The sequence below is a fragment of the Haliotis cracherodii genome, unplaced genomic scaffold (assembly GCF_022045235.1).
Source record: "Haliotis cracherodii isolate W230 unplaced genomic scaffold, xgHalCrac1.p SCAF_13, whole genome shotgun sequence".
NCBI lineage: Eukaryota > Metazoa > Mollusca > Gastropoda > Lepetellida > Haliotidae > Haliotis > Haliotis cracherodii.
Window position 1 is genome coordinate 1,305,146 of NW_027266268.1, and position 18,252 is coordinate 1,323,397.

An 18,252-nucleotide genomic window follows, 5' to 3' on the forward strand; every position below is an offset into this window, starting at 1 on the left:
AGATGCAAACACCCGGATACTCCGAGCTTGCCTCAGAAGCTGTGCCAAGATCAGGGAGACCTTCATCCTCCCTTATATATGACAACAGATGGGACAAGTTTGTCCAGTGGAGAAGACGACAAGGGATTGTAACTAATGCTATATCAATCCCTATGGTAGCGGATTTTCTACTTCATCTACGTCATGACAGCAAATTCCAACATGCGACGATAGAAGATTATAGATCAGCCCTTCATTCTGTTCTTCAACATGACGGATTATCAATCGGAAACCATTCTCAACAGACTAATGAGATCCTTTCCACTAGGAGATATTCGAACTCCTCGTATCTTCCCCAAGTAGTACTATCTGTGGTACTACCGGCATTGTTAACGGAACCCATGGCTACAGCTACCGTACTTCAAAAAGCCAGGAAAACATTGTTTCTCCTAGCCATGGCAACAGCAGCAAGAGTTTCAGAGTTACATGCCTTTACTATTCTTGTCTTACCCATTATAAACATTGGACCTCAATAATTCTGATATCGCTCCCAGACTTTGTGGCCAAGAATCAATCTACCACCCTTGATTATTCTGTCAATTTGGCGTAGGATGGATTAGAAGCACCTTAAATATCAACTACCACCATTAGACAGAAAGGAAAGTGATGCCATTACCGGAAATAACATGGCAGGGTCCTTCTAACCTGGAAATGAAGTCTTTGGGTAGAAATAGACCTAGAGAGACCTCATTATATGAATGGGGGTAACTGTCATATTAAAGAAGTCATGAGCTCTCGAATGATGCCAAATATCGAACGACTGGACGCAGGTGTTTTCCATACGAAGCTTCAAAAATGGAGGTATTTCCTAATGTTACTCCTTAATGCATCTACTGCTTACCTTTAGACAGAAACGAAGCTGTGCAAGGTCTAGGCTGAAGAAAAAGATGTTCCAGCCAAGTATGAAGCCAAACCAATGCAGCTGCCACATGACCAAACAGAAGTGAAGATGTCATGGAAACTTCATATTACTGCTTGATACACGCAATTTCATCTGAAGACATAGTGGCATGTCTGCGATGGGTGGGCCCTTAGACGCAGTAATGTAGGATAAGTCTACAAAAGTAAAAAATATTTTGTTCTTACTTAAGTTTTTAACATATCCTGCATTACTCCTTATAGCATCTGTATCAGACGGTACGGCGGAGGCCATACCTTCCGATGTTGTCCTCAATTTAGATAAACCCTATTAACACAAAGGTCAAGTAAACTGTACAGCGGGTCATCTGCGCAGATCAGTACTACTCGACTCAATCCTGTCCACGAAATTGAGATCTTCCAGGTAAAAAAAACAGTAAGAGAAATTAGCATGCGCTAAAGTCTAGAAACTGAATTACCGAGCCAAGGCTGTAACCTGATAATCAGGGATGGTAACCCTGGGCTACAACATCTTCGACAGGTCTCTCAGACCTCAAAAAACATCCTTCCATGATCACTCTAAGAGAACAGTTGTTATGTAGGGCCATCATAGAAGCAACCGCCCTGATCTCGTGAGGATTGTTCGGTCTTGGGGGAATCAAGGTCGGCGATCTCGTGTGTCTGAGGGATGACGGCGAATAACCATAGAGATATGGTATTACGGCTGACTTTGGTTGTGTAAGTCTGGAAGACTGGAATAAACAACCGTTTCCAGGCGCCACACAGGGCTGAAGAAAATGGAATGGCTGAAGAAAACTCATGCACAGGGTAGAGTAGGAGTTCTTCCCACAATCCTGGAGATGGAATGGTGAAGTCAGGTCGGGCTGTCCTGATTCTTAGCAATAAAATCCCAACAAAGCCTGTGCATACCACGCTGAAAGCTGAAAGAGTAAATGTAACTCACAAAACATAACTTTTGTGGCCAGTGCCAGGGGAAAGATCGTCTTCTTGGTGAGGTTAAAAAAGAACGTTACATGCAGTCTCAAATGGAGGACCACACAACCCCCAGAGTACCACATTCAAATACTGGCCTTCTTATCCTCAAGCTTGAATAAATGAGGAGGGCCTGTAGTTCCGGAATTTTGGTTATCTTATGATTCTAAATTAAGGGCCACCAAGTATGTCATAATTGAGCTGCCCTTCAGGTGTTGTTTGGTACGCAAATGTAGAAGGTACTCGGCCAGGAACTGAGGCGAGGCTGTAGTGGGATCCCAATTCTTCTCCTTACAGAAGAATTCAAAGGATTGCCAGTTATCATCATATAAGCCAGGGCAATGGGCTTAGCTGCCTGAGCCAAATAGCCTTTAGCACCTAGGGCTCTCTTGAGATGAACCAGGCGTGCAGATGAAACCTGCCTGGTGTTGGGTGTGGCAACTTGCTGTGAGGGTGGATGAGTAAGTTTGACCACTCTGGCAGGGCTAGTGGGTCATTTTCTGCAAGACTTCTGTGGTGTACGAACTACCCCCTCGCCGGCCCCCAGGGCACAACCAAAATCAAAGTGAGGCTCTTAGTTGTTCTTATCTTTTGTATCAACCTGGGAAGGAAGGCGGCAGAAAAGCATACGCTCTAAGTCCTTCCCAGGTGATACTGACTGTGGCTACCACCGATGCCTGTAGATCCGAATTGGAGAGACCCAACTGCTGATGGATGAAGTTTCCACTCAGTCGGCTTGGATAAAGCATCTGCCAAAATGTTCCGACACCTGGGGATGTGCTGGACTAAAGTGAGAGTGTGATGTCCCTTGGTTGCACAGTCACCAAACCACCATGCTGTTGTCAGTAGAGATGGTGAGTTGAGTGTTCTGGAGACGCTCCTGTCAATGTGATTTTGCCAGAATGAGCACCTCCAACTCGAGGTTGTTGATATGCCATGTGTGCTGTGCCTTGGATCACAGCCCTGAAGCTGTCTGGTCCTGTAGATGTGCTTCTACGAATGTGGACCTGGATGCTGGGTAGAGCCAAACCCAAAGTAGAGGACTGATTCGTGAGGGATGAATCCTGCACATCCTTGTAGGATGCCGTAGGGACTGCTGAGCAATACGCTTTCGTGATACCTGTCTTTATCTTGTAAAGCTTTTAATTCTGGTGGACAAACTTGAGTACAATCCAGACATCGTGGGTGAGAATCCTTAGCAGACATTTTACCATGGTAACGAGCAAGCATAAATTAAACATGAAAAGTTTGACATCTTGTAGAAAGATTTGCAAAATACAAGAAATAAACCAAGGTTTAAATCGGGGACACAGAATTTATTGTATCAAATAACTAGCGTTAAACACTTGCTAAACCAACTAGCAGCTAAAGGTAAATATTTTTTAATAAACTACCAAGACAGCAACTGAAAAAAAAATGACTCGAGAAAAACGAGACACACGTTATGAAATTCCAGATGGCAGATACGAACAACAAACGTAAAGAAAAAGTACAAAAGTCTCTTCCCCTACAATTAATACACATTAATACACAAATACAAGCATAATAAATATATAAACACATACTCCGCCCGTAGCAGAAGAAATTAAGGTGGAAGCAGAGCGCAACCACAAATTAAGCCAAAAGTTTGAGACCAAAATTATACACAACATGTCTGCCCCGTGTCAACACTTCCTTTTGATCACTTGGCAGCTAAGTAGGGTCGGCTCGGCTCCATATTTGATTGGAACAACTTGTTCTTCAGCCTAGACCTCGCAGAACTTTGTTTCTGTCAAAAGGTAAGCAGTAGATGCACTAAAGTGGCATTTGCAGTAGGAACTACCACACTCTGAGTGGGTGGAACTTATACGAGTGATCTGACAGGTCACTGCGTTAACAGGTGAAGTCATGTAAACATCCACCCATGGGAGCGTTTCATAACAAGGACATAAGTTTTAATGGTAATAAATATCCATCAAACGATTCCAAGACTTTTCAACAAATGGGTAGGTCTTTGGTTTCAAAACTTATCTGCCATGTCGTCTTCACATCTTCAAAATATGTTACTGTGGAATGTCAATGATTTATGTTTCCATTCCAGTGCAACATACAAATTAGTTCTGAGCTATTCTCTTGACGAGAACGAAATATGTTTGTCGGGATGAATACGAGCAGTGTTTATGAACAGAACACCCTAATATGAATAACAGCACCAATCCTGTAATTCTGTGGTGCACGGTATACTTGCAGTTTATGAATAGCATTTCCCACAATATACACGGCAATCAGTGATTTCAACAGGGTTTTTTTTCCCTGTGTTCGTCTTGCCTTCATCTGGAATCTGGATGACAACGATTGTGAAAATCCTAGTTATGGTCAAAATATTTTCAAGTGATGAAAGTAGTTTTTATCGTTTCCTTCACATGTTTTCATTGCCCAGTAGCAGTGTTTTAGTCTAGAATTTTTTACGTAGATCGAGTCATTTGCTTCAGAAATCTTTTTTAAATAAACAACTGAAGTAAGTTAAAGTTGACATGGTTCTTTTATGACTGTGCAATGGTAGATCTCAGTCTAGTAGAATTCATTTATTAGATCAGTGCCCAATTTCATAGCGTCATGAAAGATTGCGACACGAAAACTTCATATTATTTCACGTCAGAATAGAGATGGGGAACACAAAACACAGACAGCCTCACATACTTCGAAACGATGTTCAGATAAATATTTGTCATGTGCATGTGTGCATGAACATAGATTTCAACATTATTTTCATCAAGATTATTCAGGTCACTGTCTACAAGGATCATCATCATCTTTTGGAACTACTTTGGCATGAACTCATGTATTTGGTCTCGCACTCAGATGCTTTTTTTCTCTCCATCCATGACGAGCAACAATGTAATATATACACACAGCCGAATTCATGGCGTCATCACAAGATTCCTTCGAAATACCCACCCACGTGATCAGGTTTTGACCTTGGGATGAATCAATAAATTAATTTGCATTTTTTAGTAAAGAAAGTTTTTCGTGAATACTATTACAATAAAAGATTATGCACATGGTATTTTAGGATTGCACTGCAGATTTCTTCTAATTACTTTCTATAACTTTTTGTTTGCCCCCTTTCTGACCACATGATCTCCTAGCAACAACGCCCTGTCAGCGCATCCGATATGGATTGCTGCTAACTGTCAAGTACTTTGCAAGTTTGCTTGTCTTCAATATGAGCAACAAAACATCAGAGAGTTGTTCACGATGATCAGGGGAGCCTTTGATCATTTCGATTTTTACATTGATGACTTCATCGTGGAGAAAGTTCAATTCAAGAACATTCCGACTGACAACTCAAATCAACAAGATGGTGTCCCACCCTTGCAAGTGCAACAGAAACTTTGACAAATTCAGGGCCCAATCTTGGGATAAGTGAATCAGTGTCACAGCCAGATATGTCTGTCCACACAGCTTTTGTCAACCATACCTGATACCACACAGGCAATAGCAGTTAGGGAATGGTGCCGCCACCATGTTGCAGAAATTCGTCAATTCGAAAACAGCGCTACAAATACTTCTGGACTGAGCTAAATAGTAAAATTGTTTGGAGAGATAATAGATACTCGGACTTGATGAAATGGATATTAAACTTGGCAGCAGATTGGTGTGGACAAAAGGGAAGTGATGCCAGATTGTGCTTTAAAATTTGTGCTCGAAGTGTATCCAAATCCACCAAACAAAAATACAAGGGACACATGTGGATCTAATGATCAAACACAGTTTTGTGTGTGAAAACTATGTGAAAGAAAAGGAAATCCATTATAATAATTTTCTTGTCATTCAAGTTGATACGAAGTTTGACGGTCAATGGTGATCTCGTTTACATACGTTTTTTAAAAAGCTTCTCACGACACTCGGTTGTGTTTACATTGTCAGTCACTGTTCGAAAGTGAAACACCGCACCTTGCAGGCTATTTATAGTCAGGGAGGAATGCTGAATTAATTAAAAAATCATATTTGCCAAAAATCGTAAAATGTTTGCTTCCTTGGTGGTTAATATGGACAATACGTATGAGTTACCTCATATAAAACAAACTTAATTAAGTTGTAAATGTGTTATTTAAATAATGTGATAAACATAACTTTCATAAGAAGACATAAGAAAACGTGGATAACAACTTCTGGTTTATTGCATATAGTGACTTTTCGATGCTGATTCTTACACATTTATCAAGCTGGAGTGACAACAACCAAGTGATGAGAGGTATATATGCATGACATGTTGTGATAAGCAGCAGGTTAACATTGTCAACAACAGGTAATAGATAACAAGTAGCATACAGATAATTGGATGAAGCCAAATGTACAGTAAGAACAACAAATAGCACACAGGTAATGAAGCCAAATGTACAGTAAGAACAACAAATAGCACACAGGTAATGAAGCCAAATGTACAGTAAGAACAACAAATAGCACACAGGTAATGAAGCCAAATGTACAGTAAGAACAACAAATAGCACACAGGTAATGAAGCCAAATGTACAGTAAGAACAACAAATAGCACACAGGTAATGAAGTACATGGGTAATGAAGCCAGATTTACATTAATAACTTTCATATTAATAAACATTACAATTACACCTTTCAAATGGTGTAAAACATGTAGTAGCAAAGATGTTTTACAAGCAGATAATTTCCTTGATAAATGTAGGTTTCATCTATCTCTCCCAAGAGTCCCTGGGAAGTCGGTGTCACAGAAGTTAAAGCTTCTGATTGACTGGTGTTGAGTGAGTGAGTGAGTATGGTTTTACGCCGCTTTTAGCAATATTCCAGCAATATCACGGCGGGGGTCACCAGAAATGGGCTTCACACATTGTACCCATGTCGGGAATCGAACCCGGGTCTTCGGCGTGACGAGCGAACGCTTTAACCACTAGGCTACCCGACCGCCCCGACTGGTGTTGAAAGAGTTACTATGGTGAACATGGAAATACCTTTTTGGAAAGTGTTGCCACAAATCCTTTTTGACAGTTTAATAGGTTTGAGAAAGCACAGCGTGGTACCAGTGGTAATTTTTTCAACAGCGGTGGGCTTATTAAATACTTACCCTACAACTTGCTGGGCCAACCATTTTCCATGATTAAGTAAGCGGTGACATCTGATTTGTAACTGCAGCATGGGCTGGAGGCCATCAACTGGTACTCGACTGAAACTGTAGCTACTGAAACAAGAAGACGGAATCATCTATATACCCCGCCCACTGTCCAATCTTGAAGACAATGACTTGTGCAATCAAATGAAGAAAAGGTTGAATACAAGAGCTACTGTTTAACATCTCAATAAAAGAGTTAGGTACATGGTACAGATAAGGTACAAAACCTGGTGAATTTCCAATACATCTACTATGAATTCTTTTATAGCTTTGTTTATTGCAGTGTCTACAGGTGTGCCATTTAATTGAAAAAATAAAATAAAATAAAATATAGAATCTTTAAATGACAAACACTCTAAAGCAGCCTGAAACTTTTACCAAGTTTCATGGAGCAGTACATAACAGAACTGAGGTCAAAATGAGATCAAGTCTAAATATAATTTTTTTATAAGACAAAATAATTGGGGGAATAATAAATAGCGAAAGTTACATATACATCATATTGTGAATGTGTTTACCCAGTTTCTACAAAATCTCTAAAATGATTTTCCAGTTCAGCTTTTATTCAATTCAGGGAATTGGTCCATATTTATAAAATTTATATATAATATACATAATCAACGTCATAAGCGTCCTGCTCCAATAAGCGCCCAAGACGATACTTGCTAATATATTGGCTAGTGAACAATCCCAATTAGCACTCCTTAGGATTGATCAATGTGCACAAGACTTATTTATTCGTGTATAATACACACTCGTGTGTTATATGCACCCATAATCATGGGCAATTAAATTCTGGAAACATATATATGTCATATACAAACATTTCAGGCTGTCAGCATAGACCACAAAATTTATCTTTCAACTCTGTTTTTTCCACAAAAATAATATTCTAATAAGAGCCTTCTATTTCTCATTTTGAGAGCACCCTGGGCGCTTATTACGTCAAAATAAATATTTAAAATGCAGGGGAAACCAAAATAGCAAAACACACATCTACATCATATGGTGAATGTGTGTACAAAGTTGTATAAAGTTATCTCTTATGGTTTCCATGTTCTCCTCCAGAAACAAAGCGTGACAGACAGACGGAGGGAGCCTGTGTCTATATCCACCGCCAACTTGGGCTGATGGATAATAGCATGAAATATTGTAATCCTTCAACCCTCTGCCTAATCAGAATGATGTGACCTTGGATTGTACAAGTGAAAGTAACTGGCAATCAGAAGACAGGTAGCTCCTATGGCATGGTTGGTGAGTCTCCTATATTACACATGACAGGGGACATGTCAAACCTTCTAGCACCATAATCACCACTGGAGTCTGTTGTGTCGCCCAACTGGATAATGTGAGGTGCAACACGACTGATGTCAACACAAAGGAGGCATGGACTAACTACTTGAATTTTCATATCTTAAATGTTGCACTATTTAGGCAGTAATTATTGATGAGCAAATCTGTGCTTGTCTTCTGCAAAATGTCAAAGTAATCCCATTTTTGTTCATTTTAAGTTCAGTTCTATTAAAAAAATCACAGTTGTGACTCAGGACAGTCGGCTGATGAGGGACTTCAAATACTACAATGAGTAGTTACAAACCTTCAAATGAAAAGTGTTTGCTGAAATTCATCACTAAGAGAAATGTGAAAACTTTGGGCAGGAGACATGCTATATGGTGAAAAATATGTAAGAATGATGCATGTTTACAGTTTTATGTAGCCCTTAAAGTAGCAATCATTTTGATCGCCAACACGACTTGAATCTACACTGGCGACCTAAATTTATCTATTGTTCGCCACCTAAAAAGATTATACTGTCGACAATAAATTATTTCTGATGCGACTAATGTAAACTGACTTAATATTGCACAAGTACTTGGGGTATTTTGAACCCTGTTGAAAGCCTTTTAAAAAAAAAACCTTCTTCTTCCGACTAGCCAACTGACCCTATAAAATGCTTCCGATACTCATGTTTTTTTACGATTAATTAACTTGATTGACATTTGCTTCACTGTTTTTCCGGTCACCAGCTTCCTGATTGCAATAGAATTCATATTACTGCATTTATCGTCTGTGTCCATGAAAATTTGATAGCAGCGGTGAGAGGATTCAGTTACACTAAATGATAATACTGTGTGCAGTTTGATCGATTTTAGCCGACATGCGAAGACCGTTCTGCTTTACTTGACATTCTATCAATGTACTTTTTCACCTTCGCACAGCAAAAACATGATTGTTCCACCAAAAGTTGTGACTGAAAAGAATGATGACAGTTGCATTGTAATTAATAATAGTGATGGTGGACACGATTCCGAGCCGATGGACACAAATGAAAAGACGGAGAAACCGTCCACCTCATCGTCTACAGTCGAAAGTAAATCGCAATCACTTCTTGAGAACAGAAAATGAGAATAGAGAACAGCTAAGGAAGTATGAGGGCTGGTCAAAATGTTCTCAGCCTAACCAACTTTCAACTATGGGCTATAACAAAGTGAACTTGTCAATGTAGCACATTGTTTGACCAGTTCATTGCAAGTGTATTTGGTCTGTTGAGGCCATTTGTATGTCTGCTTGTTGCAAGTGTAACGTGATAGGGGTCCAAATGGACACAGAAATGGAAAAGAACAAGTACCAAGCAGTCATCAAGTTTTTCACTTCAGAGAAAAGTGCTTCATCGCCTGAGAGATTCTTTCAAAGAAAAGCGGCGAGGAATGCTGACTGCTGGAGTCCTTCATGACAATGCTTCTTCTCACACTTCTTGACTTGCAAAGGCTGCTGTACGACAATGTGGGTTCGAAGAGCTTCCTCACCCTCCATACTCACCAGACCTGGCACCAAGTGATTCCCACCTGTTTCCTTAACTGAAAGAACTCCTGCAAAAAACTGTGACAAAAATGATGACCTCAAAGCTGCCGTTTCTTGGTTCTGTATTTGACCGTAGATAAGCCGATGTAATAGATAAGCCGAGGTATCAAGTTGGTCCTTGAAATCTGTATCAAAATGTTATGTGCAGTAGATAAGCCAGACCCCCGACCTACAACTACGACTCGTCATGATCTGTCATCGGAAATAGAACATCAACAATATCCATATTGAATTACACAAGTTAATCCTGTCGTTACACCATCGGTAATAAAAAGTGTTTAATTGTATATCTGGACTCATGTTTGTTATCCATATAATCTATTTCATCAAGTTTAATTAAACTTTCATTCAATAATATTTACATTCATTTCGGTGTATACCCAAATGCATTATTTCACAGAACTTTGATGCAGTGATTGGAAGGAATTGTATCTAAAACTATTATTTTTTCAGGAATAATTTTAACAACAACAATAACATGTATTTTTCAGAGTAATAGTATCAATTATGCTTATCCTGAAGTATTGCTCTCTTTTCCAAATAGTGTAAACAGGTAGCAGAACAGGTACTAAGTGTTCCTCAGCAACATGATCTGTCTTCACTTGCAACCACGAAGAAGCCGAAGATGCTTAATTCACACTGCGCATGCTGCAAAACATGGCCATTACAAGATTATGATGCGAACAGTAGATACAGATGTTGTAGTGCTTGCAGTTATGGTTTCCCAGATCAGCTTGCCAATTCATTCGAAACTGTGGCTAGCCTTTTAGACTCATGAAATATAAGCATGTCTTGAAATCATGTGCTTTTCCAATGTTTCATGCTGACAGGATGTGATACTGTCTCAGCCTTTTCAAGACATGGTACAAAGATGGCCTGGACAAGATGGCAAGTCTTTCCAGGGGTCACGCAGGCTCTAGTCGCTCTGTCTTGTGCTCCTGGAACCATCACAGATGCTGCTATGAACATCACTGAGAAGTTCATATTGATGTATGACAAGACAAGCCTTTGACATGAATGTTGATCAATCCAGAAAGACTGTTCGCCATGAAAAACTCAATTCATGTCATCCAACGAATGCAACTCTTGTCCAGCATGTCAAAACGGCAGCTTACCAGTCAGGTCATATATGGTCAGTCACTTCATCCACAACCTGAACTCCCATCTCCAACTGACTGGCTGGCTGGATACAGAAGGAAAGTGGTCATTGTTCCCCACTGGATGACATTACACCACGCATCAAAATCTTGTCAAGAGTTGGTCTCTTTTGGCTGCAGAAAGGGATGTAACAACCGATGCAAGTGCAAAAAGTCCTCACTTAAATACAAAGGACTTTGTTGGTGTGAGGGCCAGTTTTCATAAAAATGACTATTTTATTTTCAACACTTTTAACCAGTATGTGGATCAGTATTTTTTTCTTATAAAACTTTTAGTGCATGTTTGGTAGTTACAAATCTAAAACAGTGGCCAGGAAAGGCAAAATTTTCTTTACCTTCTGCGCATGCACAAAATGAAATCTGAAAATGTTCGCTTGGCATTTAATGATAAAAGTTTCATTCTTTTATCATAAAAGGCACATTTTCTCTGCTTAGCCGCTCCACTATAGCTGAACTTCCTGAACTGTGTTCCCAGAGAACAGAAAAACAGCTCACCCAAACGCACCCCTTGAGACATGCAGATGCACTGGAGCCACCTGACCAAGCTGGTAGATTCGTCACTCTTTCATTCTCTTACCCTATGTCCGAATCACTGGCGAAGAAAGCACGGCTGGGTGGGAGCTATAGCGTTTGAATCAGGATAAGCAAAAATCATATTTTTATTCTAAAAATTCATATTTTGCCTGACTAATTGCTTGAATCCCACGGTAGGTGGTGGGTTCCACCTGTGTGCATGATTCAGATCAAGGTCCGTTTAATTACTCCTTAGGAACATGATAAACCTTTTTCATCGGGGGTACCACCTCCTTTTAAAGAGAAGAGTAAATCTTATAGATTTCGTGGATTTAGTCAAGTTTGCAAAGGAAAATATTTTTCCCCCGCATACTTTTAACAATTATAGTGTTAAGAGAAGGTCATAAACTCAACACAATTGTTTTCATTCATGCTCTGAATTACTTATTAAAACAGGGGAATATGTTATGGTCATTGGTTATGGGACAGTGAGTCTGCTTGATAGTGGGTGAGTACTTGTAGGTAGGTCTATCTTCTAACTACTAATGGTCTAAATTGGTGAATTCCAGCAACACCTTGTGTGGAGAAATCTCTGAGATAGTGATTATGAACATTCCATCATCATCAGGATGGAACAGTTGCTGTGAAATGCTAGGGTTGATTCCAGGACAGATGAGAGTGGAGGGATATGAAACTGTCTGTCTGGTTGACCATGTAGCTGATTCTTAGAGACAAGATCCCATCTCAATCTAAGCTGCGCTGATGCATGTTCACCGCTATGAAATCTTGTATGGGAGAAATCGATCGCATGTATTTTGACATCCTGACTGAAGCGGCTAGGCCAGTAGATATAACATCTTTTCTCCTCTCTCTCTCTCTCTCTCTGCACACTGAGATACCACAGTTTAACATTAACACCCCACTCACACACACACCAAGCTGACCAGTCCTACTTTTAGCCTCTTAATGCTGCCAGCTACGGTAACAACAAGCATAATCTTTTATTGTCTTTTTGTATGATGCGGTCATGCTCTATCACTAGACTATGAAGGCAGTTCCGGCTATGATGGGGATAAACTTCATGTCAAAGCAATCCTGATACATGTGATACCAAGAAGGATTAAAATACATACTAGTATCAGAGTTTGTGTTTACCCCAGCCATATGCAAAAAATTGCAATGACGTAAAAAAAAAACCTACATGCACCCACGACACTTGTTAGAAATTCTATTTTAATCTTAAAAATGTTTACTTCACGCATAACTATTTGTTGTTTTGTTTGATGTTTCGCTCACATCTGAAAAGTGAATTGACAAGAATGCATCCGATCACTTTTCTTTTCGATGTCATGTCTGTAACGGCATTGCTGATTGGTAGAAAACGGAGAGTTAAGCCAATCGCAATCATAACAATATTTTGTCGGTGTTACTTCCAGAAATGCTGGCAGAAGATGGCAAAAGTTTGAGCAAGAAGAATGTGATTTAACACCAAATATAGGCAGTGACAGTATTTAGAAGAATGTAATTACCCACTAAAATGTTCAGGCAGGGGTTTATGTGTACATGTTATTTTTTAAGAAATTGTATTACCGTATATAAGTGGATTAAAAATTGTAAACAGAATGAACCACACATTTTTTTATGAAGTCAGCACCAGTAGTCACTGGATCTAACTTTTTTTATATTAAAATGAAACAATTATTTGATGTTACTGAAATATAGCTTTAATATACATGATATTGACACACAAGCATGCATGCAATAATAAGTAATGATATCTCAAACAGTTATTAAATTCAATACGATTCCCGAAACATGAGCGACCTTGTCTGACTTAATTTGATGCGTTTGATGGTAGCTTAAACTTGAAAGACTGAGGTAGGTTGTTTTTTCATGATGACTGATGACGATTAATAGAACTAGCCAAATGAGATACCATGCTGCAATTTAACATCAATACCCCTTAATGCCGAGCGCCTGAAAGGGTAACAACAAGTACCATCTTTTAACGTCTTTTGGTATGATGCGGCCGGGGATTGAACCCAGGACCTTCTGCTCTTCGGGCGGACGCTCTACCACTAGACCACAAGGCAGTCGTCAACTCTATGAAGAAATGCTAGGATGGTAGTAACTTGTGTTCACTATTAGATATGAAGAATATGGTTATGAGTTTAAAAAAATACACACATAAGAACAGACACATACGGATTTTAACCAGACAGTTTATTTGTGCTCAGAATGGCCTAAAGTACACCATTTTAAAACATTTAAAACATTTAAAACAAATTCCTCAGGGGCATGCCCCCAAATACCCTTAGAACGCTTCACGATTTTTGCGATCGCAGCTACCACATGCAATGGGACCCCTTTCTTTTAGGACCCAATGCAAACACTGTGGTATGGTCTGTAACAAACTGGGGAACATGAATTATGTCCTACCTGTGGGCTTTCTCTATTGGCTGAAAGCAGCGGAGATCACAGTCTTCTGGCAACGGGATATCATCAACTGAGGGAAAATACAAACAAAAGGTCATCACCTTGATACATTTGTCTCAATACATTCTCCTAATAATTTCATTTTAAGAGGAGCCCCATCCCCATGCATGTCTATGCAAGGTTTCATGAAAGAATACCTATAAGTTTTGGAGACATGAACAAACACACCACTAGGAACAGTCAAAGTCAAACTTGTTGCTGTGGAAACGGAAAAATCCCTAAAAATCCGAAGGCACCAGTTGACAACCTGGCAAAGTTTCATGAAAGAACACCCGTTGTCTTAGATATATAATCCGGACAAAAATGATCATGGACAGGCGGACAAACTTGACTACCATATCCCCCCTGTAGCATATCAGGGGGAATGAAGAAACTTGAACATATGTCACTTGGGACCACTAATTTTGGACACATTTTCCATTGCCTGTCTTATAACTAACTTGTAAAACTTTCTTGTACACAACAGAGCAGCACCAGGAGCGAAACCAAACAGCGGCTTCTTTATTAACACCTGCATTCCTCTCATTATATCCTCAATTGGTTACATATTGGGTACATATGGTTATAGACCCATGAAGATCCGGGGTAGAATAGGTCTTAAGCAACCCATGTTTGCCGTAAAAGGCGACTAACAGGCTCGCTGACTTGGTTGATGCATGTCATCGATCCAACTTGAGTGGATCGATGCTCATGATATTAATCACTGGATTGACTGGTCCAGATTTGATCATTTACAGATCGTCATCATATAGCTGGAATATTGCTGAGTGCAGCGTTCAACAACAAACCAACCACCCAACATATGTTTATACAGTGGGGATCTTAACTGTCCAAGTTATAAACTCTTTTTAGCCCCGCCCCTTAGTCCCCGGGGATGGGGGTAGGGTTCAGCCCTTCTACTTCTCCATTTGGAATCCCCACCATTGGAGAATTCTTCCAACCAAATATGGTTGATAACTATCACAAAGTTCCAGAGAGGAAGTCGTCCAAATAAATAACGCCAAGTTACCCCTCTTTCGCCCTGCCCCTCAGCCCCTTGGGGGTCAGGCCTTCAATTCGTACAATTTGGAATTCTCACCACCGGAGAATGGTTCCAACCAAATATGGTTGATATATATCTCTAAGTTCCAGAGAAGAAGTTGGTGAAAGCAATATAGCCAAATTACCCCTATTTGGCCCCGCCCTTCAGCCCTCTAGGGGGTCAGCCATACCATTTGTACAATTTAGAATCCTCACCACCGGAAATGCCTCCAACCAAGTATGGTTTATTTCTATCTCTTAGTTCCAGGGAAGAAGTCGTTTAAAGCAATAATGTCGAATTACCCCTATTTCGCACCGCACCGCCCCTAGGGATGCTTCCAGTCAAATTTCGTTAATTTGCAATTTGTGGTTCAGAAGAAGAAGTCATTTGAATAAATTGTTGATGTATGGACGACGGATGGACGATGGATGCCACGGTATCCAAAAAGCTCACCTTGATCCTTCGGGCCCGGTGAGCTGACAAACCAATTAGTGAAAGCAGGAGAAACAATCGTCTTCAAGTGTGATCCTGTTCAGCTGGCTTCTTGGCCAAGCCAGGGATACTTGGGACAAGGGAAGTAGAGTACAGACATAAGTTCATATGAACTGTTGGTGAAACATTTGCTACTCACATTTTGACATATCTGTTGGATTTTCCTTGTCTCCAACTGACTGGATGCTGTTCAGAAGCTTAGCCAGTCCTATCCACAAACTGCAAAAAAGTATTGTAGGTTTCCATACATGTAGACACATACAGGATCCTTGATAATCAGCCGTTTCAGATGAGAAATGTCATCTACTCAGTTGCAGCATGTCTGTTATACATCAACTGCATCTGTGTAAATCAATTGTCAGACAATTCATTACTCCCTGAACACCATAATCCTATCATATCTACCATAGTCTTTGAAAAAGTGTGTCACTTTAGATAGCAGTAATGCTGTGACTCTTTTGAGAACAGATCGTATATCTTTTACACCCAGTACATGTTTGTCCACAACAATATGTTCATTGCTCAGCAACAACTACATCCCCATGGCTCTCGGTTGCTTAACCTCCTATTGGCCTTCAGCTCATTCGGTTCTTTTAATCGCCAGTACGGGAAGCACAGAATGAGCTGACTGGCCCCAATTCATATTGCAGGACACTCTCTTCATGGGAAGGCATAAAAAAATATCCTGACATTTTCAAACATACAGAGGTTGATACAAAAACAAACATAAAATTCATAATTTTCCTTGAACAAAACCTGAATTACTTGATTGAATGGGGAATGCATTTCATATCAGGAACCTGTATAAATCGTTAAATTTGCGCTAACTGATTTAGAAAATAATGCTAAGTTTACATTGCCTTCATATACATGCCATGGCAAAAGTTGACGATCTTCTAAATTGAAGAGTTTTTCATTTGTCATTTTCCATTTAATATGAGGAGAGAACAACAAACATAAAGATGTTGAATTCTGACAACAATATTTCAGTAAGTGCAAAAGGTCACTGGATGTGATGTCACAGACCCGGGTAGTCTGCTGATACTCTTTTGTTACAAAACAATTACAATAAATTTGAAAATATTTCACCTGTCACATACAGAACAAGCATGAAATACTCACATTCCACGCCTATATGTCGGGTGTGTGCAATGCATTAGCTCCTGAGAACTATGTTCACTGGGCCTTTTTGTAAAGAAATATAGTACGTTTTTCAAGATCTGCTCCGGAAACGAGGACTACTTATATTTTCAGTTTAAATCAACGTCGTTGCCATGGAAACTCGAAAAATAACTTTAAAAAAATTCCAAAACTATCAAAAGGCACCAGTTCACCACTAGATCTATCTATGTGCCAAGTTTGGTGAAGAAAAATGGTACGGTTTTCAAGATCTGCTCCGGAAACGTGGACTACCTCCATTTTCAGTCTAAATCAAAGTCGTTGCCATGGAAACTCAAAAAATAACTTTTTTAAAAATCCCAAACTATCAAAAGGCACCAGTTCACCACTAGATCTATCTATGTGCCAAGTTTGGTGAAGAAATATGGTACGGTTTTCAAGATCTGCTCCGGAAACGAGGACTACCTCCATTTTCGGTCTAAATCAAAGTCGTTGCCATGGAAACTCAAAAAATAACTTTTTTAAAAATCCCAAACTATCAAAAGGCACCAGTTCACCACTAGATCTATCTATGTGCCAAGTTTGGTGAAGAAATATGGTACGGTTTTCAAGATCTTCTCCGGAAACGAGGACTACCTCCATTTTCAGTCTAAATCAAAGTCGTTGCCATGGAAACTCAAAAATAACTTTTTTAAAAATCCCAAACTATCAAAAGGCACCAGTTCACAACTAGATCTATCTATGTGCCAAGGTTGGTGAAGAAATATGATACGGTTTTCAAGATCTGCTCCGGAAAAGAAATGTGACGGACGGACGGACGGACGGATGGAGTGACGGACAGCACCCATTCCTATATCCCCCTTCCACTTTGTGACGGGGGATAATAAACACAAATCACAACATAGTATCAGTTATCAATATCAGTCATAACTGCTGCATTATTAAGTCTGTTTGGGCTTGCATGTTCCCGTAACCTGGTAACGGTAGAAGATGATTCATCACGCCACATGCACATATATCATTATGTTTAATTTGAACTTTTGGTGATATATATGTATATATATATCCCTCTATTGTCACTGTTACATCTTAGGCATTATGACGCTACAAATACTACCGTTGTGCGTCGCCTAGGTATACAACGTAAGTTAAAGTTTTCATTACACCTGAAGAGCCGTTGAACAGCGAGACATGATCATGTTTCTGCGAAGTACATGATGATGATCTTATTTTCACTATAATAATTGTGTCCCACTCATTACATCTATAGATCTATATCATCTATGAGCAATGATCATCCACAACAAGTGAGCGAAAATGGGCATGACAATTGTGTTTCAAAATAACATTTATGGGCGTTTTGCTGAATATAAGATTACGCAACTGAATAAATAAATATTTTCAGCATTCATTTCACATTGAGTTTGGGATACTTAAAGAATTTTGTATTTTATAATACAATTACAGATTACAGCATGACTCGCTCCCTACAACCTCGACACTTGGTGGTGAAGTCATGTTGACTTTCAAATCCCCTACTGCAAAATCCCTATGATGGTGGTTGACAAAGATGGGAA

The 18,252-nt window shown here is 39.6% G+C and overlaps 1 protein-coding gene across 5 annotated transcripts in view; it reads right to left on the reverse strand.

Annotated features, from left to right (window-relative positions):
* LOC139459484 (nonsense-mediated mRNA decay factor SMG7-like) overlaps positions 1 to 18,252 on the reverse strand; it is a 179,722-nt gene that overhangs the window by 77,234 nt on the left and 84,236 nt on the right. For all 5 annotated transcript variants that reach the window (XM_071240925.1, XM_071240926.1, XM_071240924.1 and 2 more), the window contains exons 13-15: positions 15,696 to 15,775; positions 13,987 to 14,053; positions 6,971 to 7,084 (exon numbers count right to left, since the gene is read on the reverse strand). In XM_071240925.1, coding sequence (XP_071097026.1) covers positions 6,971 to 7,084; positions 13,987 to 14,053; positions 15,696 to 15,775 — 261 coding nt within the window. The remainder of the gene's footprint in view (positions 1 to 6,970; positions 7,085 to 13,986; positions 14,054 to 15,695; positions 15,776 to 18,252) is intronic.